At 33.5% G+C, this 23,341-nt stretch overlaps 4 protein-coding genes and 1 long non-coding RNA gene across 7 annotated transcripts; 4 read left to right on the top strand and 1 right to left on the bottom strand.

The window, feature by feature from the left end:
• The first annotated feature begins 2,909 nt into the window (after window positions 1–2,909).
• LOC124455057 lies at window positions 2,910–3,314 on the top strand. The gene is made up of 2 exons (XR_006951681.1): window positions 2,910–2,945; window positions 3,249–3,314. It is a non-coding gene; the product is annotated as an uncharacterized LOC124455057 (long non-coding RNA).
• A 2,826-nt stretch (window positions 3,315–6,140) lies between these two features.
• On the top strand, window positions 6,141–7,143 carry LOC124454890 (thyroxine 5-deiodinase-like). The gene is made up of 2 exons (XM_047005642.1): window positions 6,141–6,386; window positions 6,862–7,143. Exons 1-2 carry the CDS (start codon window positions 6,141–6,143, stop codon window positions 7,141–7,143), a joined length of 528 nt encoding a protein of 175 aa, XP_046861598.1.
• Window positions 7,144–9,293: 2,150 nt separating this feature from the next.
• On the bottom strand, window positions 9,294–11,567 carry LOC124454889. The gene is made up of 7 exons (XM_047005641.1): window positions 11,519–11,567; window positions 11,396–11,444; window positions 11,187–11,242; window positions 10,676–10,763; window positions 10,357–10,499; window positions 9,355–9,518; window positions 9,294–9,311 (listed from the first exon to the last, which is right to left on the bottom strand). Exons 1-7 carry the CDS (start codon window positions 11,565–11,567, stop codon window positions 9,294–9,296), a joined length of 567 nt encoding a protein of 188 aa, XP_046861597.1.
• Window positions 11,568–17,918: 6,351 nt separating this feature from the next.
• LOC124454888 lies at window positions 17,919–19,474 on the top strand. Its single transcript, XM_047005639.1, has 2 exons — window positions 17,919–18,904; window positions 19,110–19,474. The coding sequence occupies exons 1-2, from the start codon at window positions 18,577–18,579 to the stop codon at window positions 19,472–19,474; spliced, it is 693 nt and encodes a 230-aa protein (XP_046861595.1). The 5' UTR covers window positions 17,919–18,576.
• A 547-nt stretch (window positions 19,475–20,021) lies between these two features.
• Window positions 20,022–21,991, top strand: LOC124455049 (52 kDa repressor of the inhibitor of the protein kinase-like). 3 transcript variants are annotated; one of them, XM_047005806.1, is made up of 3 exons: window positions 20,022–20,903; window positions 21,685–21,779; window positions 21,979–21,991. In XM_047005806.1, exons 1-2 carry the CDS (start codon window positions 20,045–20,047, stop codon window positions 21,753–21,755), a joined length of 930 nt encoding a protein of 309 aa, XP_046861762.1. In that variant the 5' UTR covers window positions 20,022–20,044; the 3' UTR covers window positions 21,756–21,779; window positions 21,979–21,991. The 3 variants fall into 3 exon arrangements, with proteins under 3 accessions (XP_046861762.1, XP_046861761.1, XP_046861763.1); XM_047005805.1 differs by lacking the exon at window positions 21,979–21,991 and having other exon boundaries at window positions 21,685–21,900; XM_047005807.1 differs by lacking the exon at window positions 21,979–21,991 and having other exon boundaries at window positions 21,588–21,900.
• The last annotated feature ends 1,350 nt before the right edge of the window (window positions 21,992–23,341 follow it).

Genomic DNA, 23,341 nt, shown 5'->3' with positions numbered 1-23,341 from the left:
ACAAAAGTGTTTCATAATGCTTTAGGTATTTTATAAGATAAAGATTGTGTTAGATTATCTGTTGGATTAAGTATAAGCATGACTATGATAAATGAAATGTATGATCTTCATAAGGAAGTTTAATACATAAGAGCTATTGTTCTTAAATTATGTGATAGGCTCTGAATTTTAGGTTTTCTTTATGTTTTCCTTACTTACCATTGAAGACGCTATGTGGCTATCAATGAAATTTCTCTTTTGAGTTCGGACGAGTTATTTTCTATTCTTCTCAAACAGCAGCTTAGAAAAAATATACCTGAAGCAGAAATTGTCTTGTCCTTAAGTGCTAGTAATATTGGCTTTTGAATTTTGATATCAACACAAGACAAGTACTTTTCTGTGGACGGGGACACAAATTTTGATGATTTTCAATTATATTTTGGATAAAGAGCCGTAATTGCAGAAATTTAGTGTCAGAAAAAATATGCAACAAAATATTGTTTCAACAATTCGAAGAAATACCATTTACATTGAAAATAACAGACCAAATTATTTTAATTCCTTATAACAACACCCGGGAAAAATATGTTTATTTTGACGTTATTCAAATTGGTCAACTATTTCAAGTGTCTCTATAAACTAAAAGAAAAATGTGCACTGCAGATGTTAGTTTCCGTTCATAGATAAAATACTATAAAGCCAAAAAGGAGTATTGTCTATAAGCAACTTTTGTTTAATTCTATAGCTCATTATAATATGATTTACCCTTTTTACTTAACCTAACATAAACTTTCCAAAGTACATCATATTCAAACAACGTTAGTTTCTTAGGTAATTATCTCTATACATTACATTTCACATGATTTTAATTTCTAATGTTTTTAACAAATTTAGTTCATTTTAACGTATTACTTCCCTTTCCTCTCAAGATGCGGAAAATAAGGACAAAAGAAAAATTAATGGTTGCGACTCCTCCTAAACATTTTCAGAGAAAATTAAGACTTACAATTTCATAAGTTACAATCCTCATACAGGTAAGTGTTTTTCGTTTTCACCGAATGTATAAAAGCAAAGTTTCTGCACATACTTTTTTATTTTTCTATCATAAATTTTGGCGTACTACGTATGTTTGTGTCTTTTTAACATAATGTAAAATCTAAGTTCTTTGGGCCCATTACTTGTGCAATATGTATAAATGTACGTCATTAGATTATACTTTTGAACAAGTTTTCTGAAAATAATAATGATTTTTCTACAATTCGTTTTTAAAAATATTACATTGTCATTGAATGCAAAACATTCTCTCAAATTTATTCAGTTTCTACAATAAAACGCTTTCTGAAAAAATCTGCAAAGAAATGTCTCTTTTGTTACGTTGCTTTTGAGTCAGATTGTGTGACAGGGAATATTTAATACTGATTGCAAAAAATAAAACACCTCTTAAAAAATTCTTTTAATGTTTAAATTATTCAACAGCTTAATTCCATTGACGTAATTATATTAGCGTGCTTTAAATTTGCATTGAAATTCTCACGAAGACACGCATATAATATTGTTCATTCTCTTCTTTGAGTCACGCAACGTCAACAAGAGTTGTGAATTTTTAGGTTTGAGAAGCCAGTTAGAGAAGTCATAGGACGTAGATGTGGCTCTAACACGCCTTTTTAGTGATTGTACTTTATTCATTATGTTTCTAATAAATTTTGCTTCGTCAGGTATCAATGAACCCAATTTATTCATCTTTTATGCTTTAACATCCATCCAAAATACTTTAGAAAATTCTCTATGCATGATGCCTTATAATATTTTTCTTGCATTTACGCAGCATAATAGAAACGCTTTACCTGCTGCTTTAATATTTAAATTTTAAAATTGTTTGTGTGGGAGAATAAATTAGTTTTTCTTCTAGCAGCTGAAAAGCTGTTTTGTAAATTTCAATTGACTATATTTACAATGTATGGATCTCTGCAAAGTAAGAAATTTCATTATAATTTTGCTATTGTTCAACCGAATAGTTTTTGATATATTACAGAGTTAAACTTTCAATAGTTGACAGAGGTGATTTTAATAAAATATGTTGTCATGTAGCAATGTAAACTATTTGTTACAAAGAATTCGTTGCTAATGTCCTTTTCTGTGGACATTCAAATGTCACTCAATCCTATTGACTTCTCTACCAATCATGCAATCATAGATCTGATGCAGAAAAATAACTGAACAACAAACACACTAAGAAATCTATTTGAAAAATAAGGCCAAAACTCCTTTGTTAAAGACTGACTGTTTTTTTGGTTTCGCGTTCATAATTTGCCAGCAAAGTAAGAGATACTTCAAAGAGTGACTTACTACAAAAACCAACCTATAAAACTATCTTTATTGAGCAGCTATGAACATGCCAACAAGCAGACTAATCAAAGTGCTTGTTCAACACGACAATATCATAGAGCATGACACGTCATTTAAAAACAGATGGATTTAATTATATACTTTGTACTGCATGTCACCAGGTGGTTTATAGTGCTGCTATCGAAAAAATGCTTCCGCCAATACTTTTATGAACATTTAAAGAATACATTACCACCGACTTTATCTTGTACTTCCCGAAACAGTTTGAGACAACAAATAAAGTTGATATTGTACGGAATATCTTATCTTGTATTCAATATAGATTCACTGGAGAATGTTATCGATTTTGAAAAACTTTGAATAATTTATGGCTCGGAAAAGAAAATTTAAAAATGTCCCAAAATACGACATAGCAAGCTTTCCTAGCTTTAACAGATCTTTAAGCCAGCTATTATTCCATCCATTAACTGAGTGTGACACAGTGTCTTATTTTTGAGGGTGCGACAAAAGAAAATTGCATTGGATGCCTGGAAATTAATTCATCCTTAACGGACTATTGAACCAAACAATTACATCGTCAGAAAAAACATCACAAAGTAATCTATGGACGTTATTGAGAGGTCTGTGTTGCTGTTATTTCATCGAAAGAAAAAGAAACAGATACAAACTGATTAAATCTGCATGCAAAAGAAAAGTCAGTGGAAGTTCTTTAAAGGTAATCTGTATTTAAACTGCGCTTTGTAATATGACTTTTATCCATTGCCTTTTTACGACAGCTGTACGACCAATTTCGTATGAAAAATCAGTTTCCTCGTATTCACAATTTATTGATTGGAACTTTACTGAACTGATTAGCAAATAGTTCATGTTAAATCGATGCAGACAAATGAACCTGTAAAATTGTCTGAATGTTCTGTTTTAAGAGCATGATACACTACTCAAGTTGAAAAAGCTAGATGTCAACAAAGTACAATATTTCTGGCAATAAATGCAGGAATTGACCAAGTGACCATTTTACACAAACTGTTATCGACGCCTTTCCTTTATCGCGTTCCAGACTTTGTTGTGAGCAAAACGCGAGCGCCAAATTGTATTCGAGAAAATGCAAAATTTAACGCTTGAAACAGGCCTTATTATGCGATGCCCGATGTTACTAAAAGATGTTAGATACAACCACATTTCACGTAGTGATTAGCCGCTGACCGTGCGAGTACGGGCAGATTAAGAAAAAAAGTACGTATAGCGTACATATGGATTTAATTTTAAAAAGACAAAATACTATTAACAAGTCTTCAATTTACCTATTGATATTATTCTAATTGCGGGTCAAGCACAATCCTTAATTAACATATTCATAATCACTATACATAAATTTAAAAGTTGCTTTTTATCGAGGAGATAAAGTGAATTTAACTGAATGTAAATGAACTATTAGCTTGAAAAATTTACGATAATCGTAAAACAGAGGGAAATGAGAGCAAAGATGAGCCTGGCGTCCATAGTCCTAGCTTTATACTGTTCGATCACTAATGTTTTACTTGTATTCTCCTACCTCTATGGTCCTAGCTTTATACTGTTCGATCACTAATGTTTTACTTGTATTCTCCTACCTCTATGGTCCTAGCTTTATACTGTTCGATCACTGATGTTTTACTTCTATTCTCCTACTACCTCCACCGTCTTTATATCGGCTGATCTTTAATGTCATATTTCTACTCTCATCTGTCGAAAATCATTTGACTGAGAAACACACAACTTGAATAAAAATTTTTTATATATTCATAAATATACCATATAATAATTAAAAACCATATTTAGGGTTGACACAGTATGAACAAAGGAGTATACAGTCAAGAAACTTAGACACTTCTCAAAAGCCAAGACCTCTTGTACATGAAGACACATTTACGACCTTTCGTTAGCGGAGGTGAATACCAAAACAACTTTCACAAACAACATTATAAACTGTTGTAAGCGGTTGCACTTGATCTATTTTCAGTCAAATTAGTAATTATCCCAACTAATTGACATATTACGGTATATAAATAGATGTTGTTTTGTAATGCATGTAAATTCCTTCGTCTCCTTCATTTTTCTTCATGAACCACTATAGTTTCTTCTCCAGGTTTGCGCATTTATGTTCCTCAAAGAAAATTTTTTCATGTCATGTGAACTTTAAGCATTGTGTCTGTACAATGACAATATACATGATGAATTTGTTATATGATAACGTCTATGGACTCAAACGTTTCACTGTACAGATGTTGGACTTTTCAGTCGTTATCAAGCATATAATCATATTTCAAAACATTGTAAAAACAGTCATATTTAAAAAAATTTTTATAATTATGCAAAAATTAACAAACATCTCATAAGCGGACACCTCCGACAACAGAACACCAAGTCTTGGTCTCAAGGGTGTCCTTTTACGGTAAGTTCGATTGCATTCATTAAATATAAAAATGCTTTAAAACGTCTATGCCTATATAGAGTAAAGAATGTTCTGAATTTTCTTCCTTGATGTTTTCCATCGTTACAAACATTTGCTGGCACGGATGAAACTATCAAACACAATAGTGGTCATTTTACGAGCGTGATTAACACTATCGTATCTACGTCATTCGCATTGAATATTAAAGTTTATTACATGTTATTTTGCTATGACATGATTTCTTTGCACGAAATTTTCAAAACATGTCTCGCATACATTTTACTTTTCTTTCAACGATTAGGCATGGAAATTTTTTGTGAGAGAAAATTTCTGGTTGTTGATCCGTTATTCATGTGTATTCAGTTATTCCTGGCATTTGAAATGTCCCATGAAAACAGAGAACAGGAAATATTATACCGTGATTTTACGCTTTTTAAAAGAATAAAGATGCAAATTAAGAACTTTCAAATACAATAAATGTATGAATCGAAATCTACCCAGTCACATAAACTTCACTCAAGACAGTCATGAAAGGTGAAAACATGTACAGGATCGCAGTTAAATGTTGGGTTACCGTTGAAGTAACAGTCATTTTTGCTATTTGTAGCATATTTTATTATATTCCAGGTGAGAAACCTACGTTGTTTACATGTCACGCCTTAACCATAACAATCATTCGTTTCTTCGGTCATTTTTTCCTGTAATGAAGGCAAGTAAGCTCAAGCTAAAATTTACAAACCTTACAGATGTAAAATTTTATAAACTAAATATACAGATAGCAGAAGTAAAAAGCTTGTAAGCTCTGTAAAGGGGGCCTAAAATTTAGACCTCGCAGAACAATGGACAAGCTAGTAACGGTAGATCAAATTGCTTTTACAAGTTCACATAAAATTTCGGAATTCGTAGTTTAAAATGGCATATACATTATGGATACTCGTATATAGATACAAATGTAATACAATCTTATTTTAGACAGATAGTTCATACGTATTTTGGGCAACATAAAATTTTGTGTGCATTTGGACTGTTCTTAAATTCAAATGTGGGCTTTGTGCTGCTTGTCCAATCAACCATAAAACGTTTTTCTAATCACATACATATTGTCTTGATAAACAAGTACGTCCTTTCACACACAAAAAAAGCCTTATAATGGTGCACTAACTCTCACACCAATATATGGCATCTCTTCCTTTTTTCTGTCAAAATGATCATGATTAATGTTTTATGATTTTCATGAATAACTAGGTTTAGGGTTTGTGCTCGAGAATGGTATGAGAAAAGTGACCGGATTAAATATCCCAAAACCAAGTACTGGGAAACATTTCTTGGATGGGAAATGTTTAAGTCAGTTTGGAAATTAAGAGTTGTCGATATTACAAAGGAAATGCGAAACGGACTGGAGGCACAAAATGTTCCCTTGCTAACACCCGATGGAAAGAAATGTGTGCGTTTACTTGATTTACTTCAAGCTGAGAGAGCATTAGTCGTGTACTTTGGCAGTTGTAGTTGCCCAGTGTTTATGAATAAACTGAAAGAATTTGGTGTTATAGCTCAAGATTTTTCAGATATCGTGGATTTTGTCGTTGTATATATTGAAGAAGCTCACCCAATTGATGGATGGTCTTTCAAGGTAAATTCTTTTATTTCTTCAACATAATTTTGAATTGATGAAAATCGTAGAGTTATATTATAGCTACGTTATTCATTATGAAGAATAGTTTTCCAGTATAACATGAAAGAAACGGCTACAGCAATTTCGTGATTTATAAAACATTCTTTGTATAACCATAATAATAATAACGAAGCATATAAATTTCATCAGGTAAAAATCTTTTGCAAACACTCATAACATTTTAGTAGGCTATATAGCCAGACAATATGTTCTGCTGACATATTAATAGCTTTTTTATCTTACTGATAAAATGGGACCTTTTCAAAGGCAGAAATAGTGAACTTCTGTTGAACTATACTTTCATTAGGCAAAACAAAGATGTTGTTTGAAAAGAATCGTCCCTTTCATTATTTGACAATCTTTTGTGTAGAGAAAACATGTCTTAAGATTTCTTGATAAAGTCATGAAGGAAGCTAATTTCACTTCATTTTAGAATAACTTTATCAAAGTACGAAAGCATCGAAATCAATATGAAAGATGCAAAGCCGCGCAAAAGCTACAAGAACTCAATTTTCCAAGTCAAATAATGGTAGATACAATGGACGACAATGCAAATGTGGCCTATGGAGCGTTGCCTGAGAGACTCTACCCCATCGAAGAAGGTAAAGTCGCATACGTGGGCGGACAGGGACCAATGAATTCATCAATGAAAGAAGCACGTGACTGGCTAGAGTCATATCGCGAGAAAAACACATTTAGAAGATGGACAATCTAACCCAGCGAGCAAGAACTGTACAGAATGCAGACTTCGTATAATGACAATTTGACATATTTTGGCCTTGAGGTTGAGACTGTCGTTTCTTTATCCCAAAACATTTTTTAAGCGATTGACAATGCCCTAATGTATGATAATGTACAGATATAGAAAAACATATTTCAAAAGTGAGATTTTTACAAGGATGCCTCGGCAAAGGAAGTTTGAAAACATACACATGCATATTTTTCTTATAACTTACAAAAGCTTAAAAATACAAGACAATGTAGGTTTCTATGCTTTTAGTATATCTAAACGTGGATCATGAATTCAATTGAAATGAATCGACTGTTAGGAGCAACCAAAGTAGAACATGCATATATATTTGAGATCACTGGGAAGTTTTGGTCAAAACAGGCAACCGAGACAATTGAAATCTATCGCAAATACCAGTTTTTGCATGTCAATACTTGGGCATCATTTAGGGTTAATGGCAAAAGTTTTAAGTCGTATAGACATGCAAACCTGCCACTTTTAAACCATTTTATAGACAATAGTGATGGAATTTAGTATGGATAAGTTTAAGGAGCGAGTATTGAAAGACATATAATTGTATTACGTATTGTATACAAAAATGAATCAGAAATAAGTTTGAAAAAGGTAGAAACATTTTTATGAGGTACAGTTAACGCTCTTGAGGGCATTTGCGTGAAAGTTATATACTTAATGTGCAAGAGAGAACCAATAATTTAAATATGCAAATGATACAATGGTTGGCTACAAGCGCAAGCCAAAAACTAAGTTTCAAACGACTTTCTCTCCCTTACAATTTGTAATAGACCGTATAATTTCACCATTCAACTGTCAAAAAGAACTGCTCAATTTTCTTATTTTATTTGGGAAGACGTTATAGCCTATAATACAAATTTACATTCTGTTGTTAATCATATTTAACCACGGTTAGATGTCCTACAATAGTCACAAATGACATTTGACGTATATATATATGTGTGTAGATGTAGATCACCCATGACAATAAAGTCCTAAGAAGGACTGTACGTGTTGATGTTGACTGACGTTTCGACAAGCTTAGCGGTAGTCATGTTCAGAGTTCCCGGGTTCAAACCATTCACTTTAAGACATATACAGTCGAACTTCATTCCAACAGCACTTAGTGAAAAAAAAATTATTTAGTGGATAAGAAGAATCTAGACAAATTACTGAATTATACGTCCAAAGCCACGAATCAATGTTGAATGTCGTGGAATGGTATTGGTAAGGTCGAAAGATCAATGCTACTCCAAAAGCGAACTAGCTAGTGAAGTGGGTTACAGCTAAAGAAATGTCAGTGACTATGTAGAGAGTAAGAACTGTGGAAACTATGGTCCAAAACTAAAATCCCAAGAATGAACAGTGGGAGAGTATCCACATTGCTTTGGGAAATTATCACGTGATAGCCTAAAATCCCTTCATAGGTATATAGCATGGCTGGAGGAAGGCTTATTAAATACTTTTTAGTTTTTTTTAGTGTATAATTACAATGTTTATTATACATTGAAATATTTACAAATCACCTACAACTCATTTCACATATTTTATTAAAACAGAGATAAAATATTTTGGTGTAAGTAAGTTGTTATTGAGAAAGCGTAACGTTATTGTGAAGTGGTTTTACTTTATGGTTTCTTGATAGCCCTACACGTAATGGCGGACCTGGATTCTTAATTTTAACACCGCCAAGAAAAAAAGAACCACTGGTTTTGTTTGTAAACAGTTTAGGTGAAGAAAATATTGAGATTGTCCCCTCATTTTTCATATGCTTAACGCTCTCTTTAGAAGAATTTATAGGTGATGACTTTTTCTCCTTTGTACCAACGTAAGAAAATGTGGAAATTTTCCCTTCATCTTTCAAATGCTTAACGTTCTCTTTGGAAGAATTTATACGTGATGACTTTTTCTCCTTTGTACCAACAATAGGGGTGCATTTGTAGTCGGATGACTCTTTTTAAAACAAATGTGTATCAAAAATTTGTTATTATAAGCACTCGCCAGGAGAAAAACTAATAAAAATAACACGAAAGACAAGCTGCAAGCAAATGCAATTACGTATGTATCAAACTGTTTTGATATTTTGATTGTATAATCATGCCAACTGCATTTTGGTTATTTCATTATATGCAAATAGGACACTTGAAATCAATGACAATTTTATAAATACAAAATAAAGCCTACCGGAAAACATATGACTCCACCAGACATTTTCTTGCCGTTCTTCAGGTTCACAATTTTCTCTTCATTGGAATCACTTTCGACATCATTGTCATGAATCTTGTTCACTTTAGCACTACTCTTATCGCAGGTGTCACGTGCATCGCAGGTGTCGCGTGCATCATCATCTTAATTAGATTAAATGAGTAAGAGAGCAATCAGCATTATATGTACATGGTACTGCATCTTACATAATAATGATCATGTATTTTCATTTTGAATCACACTCTACAATACCATGCAAAAAGTCAATTTGAAAGTTCATCACACCATTAAAAGTAGTACTACATGCAACACATCACTATCTTCATAGGTACATCACTATCTTCATATGTACATCCCCAACATCATGCATCCAAACCTACCTTCATGCATCCACAACTTGATACATCCTTAACTTTATAAATACCCACCCTTATACATACACACCTTCATCCATACACACCTTCATCCATACACACCTTCATCCATACACACCTTCATATGTCCGCACCTTTAAACATTCCTAATTTTAAGGCTACCCAGTTATAACTGTGATTGATGGATATATGCTACTATGTGCCTAAATTCAACACTTAAATTCAGACCACTAAGAGTGGTGACTAGTTTATAAAACTCTGAGAAAATCCTTCTCTGTCCTCATTTAGGTCAGTATAACAAAGTTGTCATTTTCAAAACTTGTGCTTTTGACTGATTACTCTGTAAACATTATGAGTTTAAAATTAAGGGCTTTGTGATGGGAAAAAGAGTCTTACTAAAATGTGAATTTGAGGTCAATGTAAGACAGCATTATATAATGCTTAACAATGAAAAACTTTAAAAATTCTAAAATCATTGTTTGAATTGGATTTACTTCATTACTGCGTAGATTAGGGCAGCTTCCCAACCTTTTTCCTCTTTCATGATCATGATGTAATCTTTCATGATGTAATCACTTTTCACAGTTTCATTTATAATTTTACATACCGATACCTTCACTATTTATTTTGATATGACTGCTTTCATTTTGTCCAACATCATTATCCTTTCTGTCATAAGGTGTATTTATTAGTGACATTTCAATTGCTTTTTCTATATCTCTTTGGTACAACTTTTCACGAACGGAAGGCCTTACAATAGAAAAAATCTCATGACGTTGTTGTATCACACATTGAAGAAATTAGTGTGTACATTGGATTACACAAGGCAAAACAAAGGCTTATAAAGGATTAGAGATCTACTATAATATCTGTGTAAAACAGCATGATGCCCTTTAGCCAAAATTAAAATCTATTTTGGGTCACACCTTCTCTCGCCTTTCTTCTCTTTGTTCATTTCCTTCTCTTTATGCTTCGCCTTCTTTGTTTGTGGTTCAAAATCAACTTCAAAATCATCTGAAACATATCATGAAGTCATAAATACAAAACTTAGCAATTTAAAACAAGAGAAATCTATAGAACATGCAGGCATGACATTGAAAAGGAAGTAAAGTATGGATCCCCGTATATATTTATTGCATATCTACCAAATTAATAATCTCAACTTTTCACAATAAAACAATGTAAAATGTTTAATAGTGCACTAGATCAATCATGCAGCCAGTAAATAATTGTGGGGCCTACATTCACATTTGTTGCATCAGTATTTTTGAACAGTGTCTATGTAGGTACATGTAAACTGATACAATATAAAATGTACCCTTCTCCTACCTATGTAAACCAGAGTGTATAACCACATACTTTACTGTAAAACAGAGCAATTATAATTTTCATTAATAGCTACGTAGCTATGAGATCACTGTATGTACAATACATTACCATCACTTTCACAATTGGAGCTCATATCAGTATAATTAACATTTTTTCTCCATTTCCTACAAAAGATGATGGTGAAAAATAAAACATGAGTAAAGCTAAATGCTTGTAGATGTAGATCTTCAAGGTTCGAGCAGTCCTGAAAATGACTGTTGGTGTTGTTAATGATTGATATTTTGACATCCTTTGATCATCAGAGTCAAGTAACACACCAACACCAAGAATTCTTTTCAGGACTGCACAAAGCTGGACGATCAACATCTAAAAAATATAAAATAATAGGCAATAAAAATAATAAATTCTAATATTAAAATCGTCCCTGCTATATTAATCACCAATATTGTCAACCAACAGTAAACATGTTTCACCCATACGCCATACCATAGTAGTGATAGGACAAATTGGAATCAAGTGACAAATTTTAGAATTCTTACCTTTTAGATTTTCGCTTAAAGGTCATCTTTAATGCATATTTACAAAATTAAAAATTATGCTATCAGAGAAAATACTAATGAAGTTAGGATTCAAGTTTAACTTCTCGTGGTTTTAACATGATTTTCATTTTGTAGTTGAATAATCTTATAAAGTTTCGCGCCTTGGCGTCATTACACTGGATCATATCATTACACTGGATCATACACTGGAAAAATGCATTTTTGTGTATTTCTTTACTTTTAAACTCATAATAGAGCTTAACAAACAGTGATACATTATTAAAAAAGTATTTTTGTCTTGTTGAAACACTGCTTTAGGCTTTTAAATTATTTAAATCAAATTTTGCTTTTGCATAAAGACCTTAGCACCTGCAAAAGGTGTAAGAAATATTTAAGTTTCCGTTGCTAGTTATCGTAAAGAATGTCAATCACAACAAAAAATGCCACCTTTACAGCTAAAAAATTTACCATACATTGTCAAGATTATTTTTAAAAGAAAAATTTAATTTCCTGTGAAAGACGAACGGTTGTCTGCATATTATCTACAAGTACAGCTCGTATTTTGGCACTTTTACGTCGAATTTCTTTTGTTTTGTCTTTATATAACCAAAGAAGGGAATGACGCAAGCATCACAGCGCAAAAAAAACGGTATATTAGTAAATTTCCGTGAGATGAAAAGATTTTTTCTTTTAAAGCATGTAAAATTTTAAGCTTGGACTAAAAAAATTTATACATAACATAAATTCAATAAGTTCTCTTTTTGGTCGAGTCCTGTGTTTAAATCAGGCTATCAAAATACCGAAATTTAAATACCCAAAATGAAATTTAGAATTTTCTAAATAACCTTTTTAAGATCTATCGGAATAATTAACACCAAAATGTGTTCATGTGTACTTTAAAATACAGATCACGACAGAGCTCAAGAGCCATTACTACTTTTCAGGAAATGTTAGGGATGCATTGAGCTATCATAAAGACACGGCGTTTTCAACAAAAGATTCCGATGATGAAGGAAACTGCGCTGCTTACTGGCAAGGTGCTTGGTGGTATAAAAATTGTTATTATAGCAACCTAAATGGTAAAAATCTTGCTTGGCTTGGTTTTAATAACGTGAAAACCAGTGAAATGAAAATCAAACCATGAAGAATTTTCATAAATATTTATAATTTCACGGCAATGATCAATATCAATGTCAATACGTCATGTAATATGTCTTAAACATTTACACTCGTTGTTAACTATGAGAAAATGTGCAAAAAATTGTCATAGCTAGAAGTCTAGAAAACTGTAATCATTTCATGAAATAATAAAAAATATTGTTGCAATCAATGATGTTGATGAAACATGAGTTTCTAACATGTTTATCTAAATGAAGTTGATGTAATCAAATCATACTCAAAACGACTGCGGCTTTTTGAGTTTGTAATGTGACTGTTTTCGTCTTCTTGGACATGAAATGAGTTTTCACATTACTAATGCTTACACAGTTACACGTTTAAAAGCATTTTACTAGTGCTATTGTGGGCACTAGCCGTTTTGGGTGAGCCACATTGTTGGATAAGTCCCTGGAGGTTTGTTGCAATTCAAGAATATAAAACCCCTAAACACAACCACAATCGCAACACCCCAATCGTATTTAACTGCTTTACAAGAGCAATATATGTGGTGCTTTAATATGATCTCAAAGAAAAATCTCACGAAAGTTTGAATGACAAAGAGTTGATTGTGTTTGAACGAAGTGGACGCTGAATTCACAAGTCTCTGTTTCTATGTATGCTCACTTGAATGTTCTCTTGGAGTCGAAGCTCTCTGCTGTCAACATTAAAGTATGTCACTAGAGCGTTCGAATTTCATGATTTGTGTTTATCATGCATATCCAAATTAACATATATATTATATTTAAAGTAGTTTATGGCGGTTTTTATTTGAAATCATTCATACTTAGTAACCAAGTATTAATCATTGAAGAATTATTCAGATAGCTGTAACTTTAGATTTGTTGTCAACTTGACACTGACAAAATATTAGATTGAAGGCCAAGCCTATTGTAAAAATTCAATGCAGTTGAAAACGACATATCAACAGTTTTACCAGGGATAAGCAGTTCTTCAAAGGTGGGAGAATGTAAGTTGTACTCATAATATATCTAAAGTTTGTAAATCCTATAATTACAAATGCTGCAAGATTGGCTACTGACTAATGTTCTTTACAGTCTGCAGAAACAAATGAGTTCGTGTAGCCAGAAAGCAAGCTTTTCTTGGCTTTATAGGTTTTCGGAAAAGATTTGCCATACTATATTCAAAACATGTGCATGTGCTGTCAGCTTGTCAGTGCTGATGCTTGTCCTCCAGATGCGCCTTAACAACGATTGCTAGGATGTTAATGACGTAGGTGCAAATGGTCTATAGAAAGAAACAGTAGTCTCACTTTACCGTGTAACTTTGGGCTGTATATTTAATTAAATTACTGGCTGCGGCTGGTCACCTCAGCGCTTCTACGCATGCTTATTACATACGTAATAAGATATGCGCTACACAAAAAAATTCTATAAAGTGGAAGTATTGTTTGCTTCTATCCTGCCGTAAGATCAACAACGACTGTCAAAATAAAGGCATCTGATCGATGAAGTTAAATGTACGTTTGCTGAGTAAATTTTACCTCTGAGTCTCTGACATAGTATGACGGGTGTTTTTAAGTCAAAGAAATGTGATGTCAATAAATAATGAATTATTATTAGTTGATGGTCTGTTCATGTGATCCGGGCTGGCCGAATTTGACGGGCCAGTTTATTATTTCATTCACATGAGGCGGGCTGGCCCGACAAAGTAAAGTAATAATTATTTACTCACGAGGCATAAAAGTCCAAATCCCAATTATTGATGTTACTTTTATAAGCTAAAAGAAACTCAATGATGTTATGCATTAGTCTATGGTCCACGGAAAGTTGTTCTTTTGCTTGCCTTGTATTTTGCATCGCATTGAATTTTATGAGCATGCGCACTAGTACGATGTTTAATTCGGCATGCCGGTCTAGCCCGCCTTGTGCATTCACATGAGCCCGTTTATGACAAGATCCCGCTTCGTTTAAGCGACATCCCGGTAAAACGGGCCAGTCCGTCTCTCATATGAATCAAATTTGAAATTATATGTAAATACTAAAAGACGTGAGATCTTGCTACTGCCGGGCAAGCTCGGTAAAGCGGGCCAGCCCGGCTCATATGAATAGGCCCTTATATACATACACTTGAAGTTCTAAGCACCCAGCTTATAACTTATGTTTAGATTATGTGTATAACTTACACTTTCCATAATTACAAATTGTCTTTCTCTTGCAAATAAGTGTTTCATTAGCGTTGCACGAGTTAATTGTATTTAAGTAAATCTTGAATGTTATGAAGCTTGGTATGTTGGCATGGCTACTATGTAAAAGAGAATATGCATGTTAACGTCTGATTGGATCAAGGTGCTCTTACATATTCAGTCATAACAAATATATATAATCAAAGTTTTATTTCGACGAAACTTTTGTAATGGTTCAAAACTTATTATTGCAAAAAAACTTGTCCGTCGTGAACATTTGAAAGTGGTAGCCGGTTTTCTTACGGCAGACGTCGAATTATTTTAACGATTCATTTTATTCAAACAAACATACCTACGTATAGCTTGATCGAAGTCCTTTATAATTTATTTTGACTGTGGGCGCTGATCCAACCTTGCATCTCTATAATTACAGGATTTACAAAATGCGTATATTATAAATATACTTACAGCTTTCAATTAATTTATATTCGCTGTTTCATGGCTTAAGTAAGTATATCATTTTTCAATGCATTTAAATTTTTACAATAGGCAATATAGCTCTTCGATGTCATAATACCTTGTGATTTTCAAGTTAACACCATGTATCTAAAGTGATTCTTGAATGATTGATTGTTCAGTTGACACCAAGAGCACATTCAAAGGAGCATACATAGAAATAGAGACTCCCGAGAGCTCAGGTAACATCAACTTTGCACGAACTTTTCAATACAAATTAAAGTTTTTTAAACCTACCCGCGACCTGCGAGAATTAGACACACTCCAAAGAGTTGTTTACTAACAAATCAAAAACATTAAACAAGATTCAAAAATCCCAAGAAGCGTGTTTTTAGTTCACTAAGCGGCGGATCTAGTAAGAAGAAGAAGTTTTTGCCTATAAACTTAACTGAAATTCTTGGCTAGCATTGATTGAATTAACCAAGAAAGTTCTTGTTTATAAACTTAACGGAAATATTTGCTAACATTGACTGAATTAACCGAGGAAGTTCTTATTTATAAACTTAACGGAAATTTTTGCAAACATTGACTGAATTAACCAAGGAAGTTTTTATTTATAAACTTAACTGAAATTTTTGCTAACATTGACTGAATTAACCGAGGAAGTTCTTATTTATAAACTTAACAGAAATTTTTGCTAACATTGACTGAATTAACCGAGGAAGTTCTTATTTATAAACTTAACAGAAATTTTTGCTAACATTGACTGAATTAACCGAGGAAGTTCTTATTTATAAACTTAACTAGCACAAACCTAACCATAATTTAAAAAGGTAATTCTTAGCTTAGCTAATTGTTTTCAATATGAAGTTATTAACTCAAACATACAACATGTTGATAGAAACTTAAAGAGTTGTAATCTTCGCGTAAAAACTATCTTAACAAGGTCGATAGATGCCAGATATAATCATGCAATGGGCAATTAGTGAACTGGAACCACAGATACCGTTGTATTATAAGGATATATAGGTCGCGTTTATTTTCAACTTTGAGCTCAAAATGTCAAAACATTCTCATTGTCCAGGCTACTGTTCAAATGATAAATTTCGAATTATCATGCAAAGTATATCGTTTCAAAAGTTTTAATGATTTTGCGCCACTCGTCATTTTTTAACCAACAGTCTTTACATATCAATGTCAACCTTGTTTTTATTGTTAGAGACGCGGACTAATGTTTATAAGAATTTTTTATTTTCATGTTGTTCAACGGCTTCCATGCACAATCTGTCACATCCATTTGGTCTTTCATAATACCACAAGCATTTCTTGTTACTATCCATAATTTAACATTTACGACATTGACTACGAAGTGTCAAACAAAGAATGTTGACTTTCATATATAAAGTTGAATGAGAGCGACAGGAAACAAAAACTTTAAAATTTATTGCACCATGCTCGGTCAAAATTCAGCTTTTACAGTACTTTCCACAAACTACATAGATTCTTTAGAAATCAAAACATCTGTCAACGTTACTCTTATCTTTAACTTATTATTAAAGAATGGGCGGATCTAGTAGGCACCATAGGCAAGTGCCTATGGTGAAATTACCAAAATATACTTCGACTTAGATTCGATACGAATTTATCGAATTATGAAACTATGAATAGCACTTTATCGCAGTCAAATCATCTGACTTTTGTTTAGAAATGTTGTGCAATTAAATGACGTAATTTTGATATGAATCGTAGTCCAGATGCGTATGATTATCTATAAAGCTCCGTGTCGTTAGGCAAAGCAGCCATTTTGCCTAAGTCAAGAAGGCGATCTAGCCATTTGATTGGTTGTTAGCAATTTGCCTAAACAAGATGAATTTGCCTAACTTGACATCGTGTATAGGTATTCTGATTGGGCAATTTTTGCAACCGTATGCTTTCATTGGTCAATTTTTTGCCTAACTTGAGCAATTCCAACCAATCATTGCTGTTGATAAGCATGGTTGAGCTAGGCAAATTAGGCAATTGAAAATTAACATACACTCGTATTGTTTCTGAACAGCCTCTGTGCTCAGTTTACGGTTTTGTGATATTTTATGTCTTCATTGTGTTGTGGTAATTTATACGAGACTGCTCAGTCTGCGTTGGCCAAAAACGATTTAAAATGCCTTAATGAGCTTTATTCTCGTTTATTGGTCGACGTTCGACCTATGTTTACGAACGAGCAGCTGTTAGATAGAATTTATGACCCCGACCATACTCTGTGTCGAAATTTTGGAGCTGAAATATATGTGCCAAAGCACGCTCATGACGGAAAGACTTGTACTGCAATAAGGTAAATATATTATAATTATATATATCGTATTGTAGTATTTATATATACGTGTAAAATGGTTAAATCTCAATTTCGCTAGGCTATATCTTTGTCTACAGTCAGCAATTCATTCATACAATGCAATCAATCTACCAAACAAAATATTAATTTCTTTTCTTGAATATTTTTAAGATCTGAAGCTTCTGGCAATTGCCTCTACAGTTCAGCTTCCTAGTTCTGGTAGGTAACAATGCATTGGTCCCTACTTTGCGAATTTTAACATCGCTTGAGCTATTTATTCATGCTGCTTTTTATGCTCAACACCCATGCTTTTTGTCTGTTATAAGTGAGCACAGTGATTACTTTGCCCAAAGCTTAAACAATCTTTTGCCTTTGTCAGTGTCTAAAGAATGTTTAGACACTGGATATACAACAGATGAACTGGTAAAACAGGAGGCTATTTTAAATTGTAATGACCAGAAATGGTCATCTTTTCTTTGTATTTTGGGCCTATCTTCTGTTTTAGGTAGAAAAATTCATACTTTTTATCCTGATTCTGGTGAAAGTAGATATAAATTGTTATTTAATCGTATTGTTCAGCCCCGGTTATTAAGCCAAAGAGGTTTGGATGCTATTAATATTTTGTTTTGTCATGAAGGATCTGTACAACCAGGTGAGACTTTTCAGTCTAATCATTTTGTGCCTCTCATTTTCCATGCCCACAGGTTGAAGCGAAAATTGTCTAATTCCTGTACACAGTCTAATTCTAGCAGCTCAACAACAGAGAAACGAAAATTTGTCAAAATTTTTCCAAATATTGCACCAAAAACAGTTGACATTTCAAATTTTTTTACTTCAACTAATAGGCCTGCTGCCCAACCAACTTTTAAAAGGATGCCCAATGAGAGTTTTTCTTCTGCTGCAGCTCTTGCTCAGACATTAAATAAAGCCAATAGTCTTTTGCTTCACACATCATCCCAGGAACTATTGCCTGGTATTCCAACTTCTGGTGATATGCAACCTGCTGTTTTAACCCATAATTTTGATGTTTCCTTGTATAGGGAGAAAGTTAAGGGTATGGATAATTCTGAAATATGTCATTTGATAAAAAATGTATATAAACCAGATAAAAAGTATCATTTTCCTAAATCTAATGGCAGATCATTTAGGCATGATTGGCTAGACCAGCATGAATGGCTTTGCTATTCACCTTCACAAAATGGTGCGTATTGTCTATCGTGTGTGTTGTTTGGCAATAGATTCCCAGGCAAGGCCAGTAAAGTAAAAAAGTTGTTTACTGAACCTCTTCAAGATTGGAAGAATGCTAAATGCTCTTTCACTCAACATGCTGGAAAAAGTAAAGGAGGGAAGTCGGTTTGCATGCATCCACATCACCAATTTTGATGCTTTGCGTTCCCAAATATCAGGTACTCTGCAGCCTATCGAGATGATCATGGATGCTGGTATCAAGAAAGAAATAGAACAGAATAGGGAAATACTATCTCCAATTATTGATTCTGTCATTTTTTGTGGACGTCTAGGTTTACCTCTTCGTGGGCATCGTGATGATTCCAAGTATCACCCTACTGTTGGTTGTTATTCATCTGGAGGGGTTGGTAATTTCATTGAAACACTCAATTATGGAGTTAGGAGAGGGGATAAAGTTTTAGAAAATCATTTAAAGAATTGTGGTAAGAATAGAAGTTATATTTCTAAAACAAGTCAAAATAAAATCATTAAATGTTGTGGCCAGGTAATCAGTAATCAGATTATTTCTGATATCAAAAAGTAAGTTTTTTCTGTTATTGCTGATGAAGCATCTGATTCTTCACATAAAGAACAAATGTCTCTTGTTTTGCGCTTTGTTGATACCGATATGAATATCAGGGAAGAATTCATTTCATTTCTTTTTGTAAGTGGGGACTAAGTGGTGCTCAACTTGCCAAGCTACTTTTAGAGGCTCTAAAGGAACTGACTTTATCAATAGATGATTGTAGGGGGCAAGGTTATGATGGGGCTGGTTCAGTTGCTGGTTGCACTAATGGTCTAGCAGCTCAAATTTTAAAGCTTAACCCAAAGGCTCTTTATACACACTGCTATAGTCATAGGTTAAACTTATCCATTTGCGATTCTTTGAGTATACGTGTTGTCAATGATATGTTGAAACATGTTAACAATGCCACTAATTTTATTAAAATTTCCCAAACTCGCAATATTCCCTTTGAAAACATATACGTAATTCAGAAACAAACTCGAAAAAGACTAGATTAACAGACGTTTGCAAAACTAGATGGGTAGAACGTATCGAAGGTTTAGATACATTCCAAGAGCTTTTGTACCTGTATACACCACCCTTAACGATATGTCTGAAAATCTAGATGGTGAGTTCAAACCGTCGCTTCAGTCTGATGCCTCATCTTTGTTTCAACTTATTGACAGGTTTGATTTCGTCGTTGCTTTAGTTATCACGAGAAATATTCTTGATTCAACTCTTCCAGTAACACAGTTATTACAGGGTAAGAGTATCGATATAATGGATGGTATTCATTTAATTTCAACTTTGAAAACTGAGGTGGTGAACATGAGGAATTCCTCTGATTTTTATCATGACACCTGGTATGACGAAGCGCTTGAACTGGCAGCAAAAGTTGGCATTGAAGAATGGAAACCAAGAACAGTGCGCAAACAAACGACCAGGGAAAATATTCCCCACACAACCATTTCTGAGTATTATAAACGTGCAATTACTCTTCCTCTACTAGATCATTTGCAATCTTCTTTAGAATCACGATTCGACCTTGAGAGTGTGAATGTCTATAAAGGCCTTAGCATTGTACCGACGAAAATGATGTCCATGACAAGAGATGGGGTGGATTGGAAAGAGCCATTCAAAACTGTGGCTAACTTTTATTATGATGATTTGCCAAATCCTTTGGCCTTAGATGCTGAACTTAGGTTGTGGTACACTTATTGGGAGACCCACTGCGGCCTCCTTCCTGATAACATTGCCCAGACTTTAAAATCTGTTCATTTCGCCGGATTTGAAAACATTAAAATTTTACTACGTATTTTAGGAACGCTCCCCATTACCTCTTGTGAATGTGAACGATCTATTTCTTCCCTTAGGACACTTAAAAACTATCAGCGAAGTACCATGGTTGGGGAACGCTTAAATGGTTTGGCCTTGATGCAAATTCATCAGGAAATTGTACCAGATATTGGTGAGGTTATTAATACTTTTGCTGTTGGAAATACAAGGCTAAAATTTGCATGAATTTATTCATATCCTAGTTTTTTATTTTGTTGAAATGTCCATATGTTAACCATTTATTGTGCGTTGTACACAATAGTAACGTCAATAGAATTTGCATCAAACTAATAGCTCGCCCGATAAAGGTTTTTTCCTATATACATTCCAATCTTAAAACTGCTGAGTACGTGTATGGTACTCGGCCGTTGTCGACATAAATTTACTTTCACAAAATTGTTAAGCATAAATAGAATAATTTTTCCTTACACCAAATTTTAGTCTTCACAAAGACTCTTTATACAAAGCTCTATTTTGACTATTACATTACATTTACATTCTGCTCATTTGTTGGCAAATGAGAGTGCACATTTTAGGTGGGGGGTAAAGGGTTGGAATTGACTGGGATGGTGTAAGAAACTGAGCAATCTTACATCCATGAAATGTCCCACATAGTCACCCATTTCTAACCAAACTCCTTTTGCTATTTGCTAAAGGTGTGAAAGGCGAGTTTCTGGCGCCTTCAAAACCAGAGTGCTCATTTTAGGTGGGGGGTAAAGGGTTGGAATTGACTGGGATGGTGTGAAAAATTGAGCAATATCACATCCATGAAATATCCCATATAGTCACCCATTTCTAACCAAACTCCTTTTCAAAGGTGTGTAGGCGAACTTCTGGCGCCATAACCAGTCTGCTTAATTCGGCTCTCACAGGGCTGTCCATGCCGGATCACGATTTTTTGTTTTGCGTTAAAGTGTTCCTAGGCATGCTGATGAGCCCTGATATGGGGCGAAACAGTCTTGTGTGCATTCAATATTCTGAATAGTGAAAATCAACGACCTTGTGATATGTAAGTATAAATATACAATGTTTTTATGTATTTATACGATTGAGATCTACAAGATTCTGCATAGCTGAATGATTAGACTGTTTGATTTAAACAATTTATCGAAAGCATAAATAGTGTAGTATGTTTTGTAAAGTATGACGTCATAGGTTTAGCACTGAATGACGTCATAATGTTTTGCCTATGGTATCCAAAATCCTAGATCCGCCCCTGGAATGGCGCTTCATGCTTCGTCATCAACTATTGATGCTTGGTTAGTGCTTATCGCCAACATTCTCAAATTCCCATTCTCAATTGACTGGTAACCTTCTTGATCTTCATTAGCCGACTATTCAGGCTAAAAACTGAAATGGCTAACCGTTATAAGGTTGTCGAAACGTCAGTTAACATCAACAACAACAGTCCTTCTCAGGACTCTACTAATCTGGACGATCTACATCCACAAACATGTAACGATACTTTCGGGTTCAAACCATTTAATTTATTACGAATGATGTTTTTTGGATTGCCTTCCATGTCTCTTTCAAAACTATCGAGAAAAAAAAATTGTATGTGTTTTTTTATTGTTTAAGTGCCATGCTGTGTAACATGACCATTGAACATAACTTTAAATTTGTAAACAGCAAGCTCAAATTTTTTTGTTGATTTGACGTAAAAAGTAATTTCCTCTGACGGCGCTCTGCTGAGTCTCCAATCAGTTCAACAATTTCATTTAAATAGCTACGTGTTTCTTCAAAAAGAAAGTAGCTGATGTAAAATTTTCAAATTATGGCGACCTTTGCATACTAATACAGTTTTGATAGTAACATTGTTATAAGGTGGATTTGTCCTTTAACGGACATTATTTCCTAGTATTGACCGAATTAAAAGAGGAAATTCCTCGTCGTTAACCAACCAAAAAAGGAACTTTTTATTTTTATTTATCTAAGTAGTATTGAATGAATCAAAAGAAGTTCTTGTTTGGTGACATGACACAGCTAAATTACAAGATTGAACTCATTCTCTTCACTCAGAGGTTAATATAGAATAATAAAAATATAGAAACATTAAGCATATTACTTCTTTGAAAGAGTTATATAAGAAAGAGTTATATGAAAGAGTTATGTAAAAAATCTTAAGGGTTATTCAAGTGCCTCGTATTTTATTAAGTTTCCTAGTTATTTCTTTACGTCAAGAACATCCAGCCAAATGATGAAACTAGAATTGTAAAAGGACACTGTTAAATGCTTTTTAATTGCATCAATTTTTAATAAACAGTCTTTATATCAATGCAAGCTTTGTTTTGGATGTCGCTCCCTTATAGGTTGACGTCATGAAGAGCATTTAATTAGAAATTTTAGAAAGATCTCGGTTCTTTTTTAGCGAAACACAACACTCACTGTAATGCCTTGTGCTTTTATTATAACTCTTTCTTATTTTTAAATTGTTTTTTTAAAACTCTATAACATCGCGAGCAATCTATCAATAAAGTACAACGTATTTAACAGCTACATTTGGTTTGTTACCAAAATATCACAATAAGTCTTTATTCATTAATTTTATGTTAATTTGCTAGTTTTGTTGTT

This window comes from Xenia sp. Carnegie-2017, unplaced genomic scaffold (genome assembly GCF_021976095.1).
Source record: "Xenia sp. Carnegie-2017 unplaced genomic scaffold, XeniaSp_v1 HiC_scaffold_3, whole genome shotgun sequence".
In the NCBI taxonomy this organism is placed as follows: Eukaryota; Metazoa; Cnidaria; class Anthozoa; order Malacalcyonacea; family Xeniidae; genus Xenia; species Xenia sp. Carnegie-2017.
This window is presented reverse-complemented; position numbering and strand designations above follow the sequence as displayed.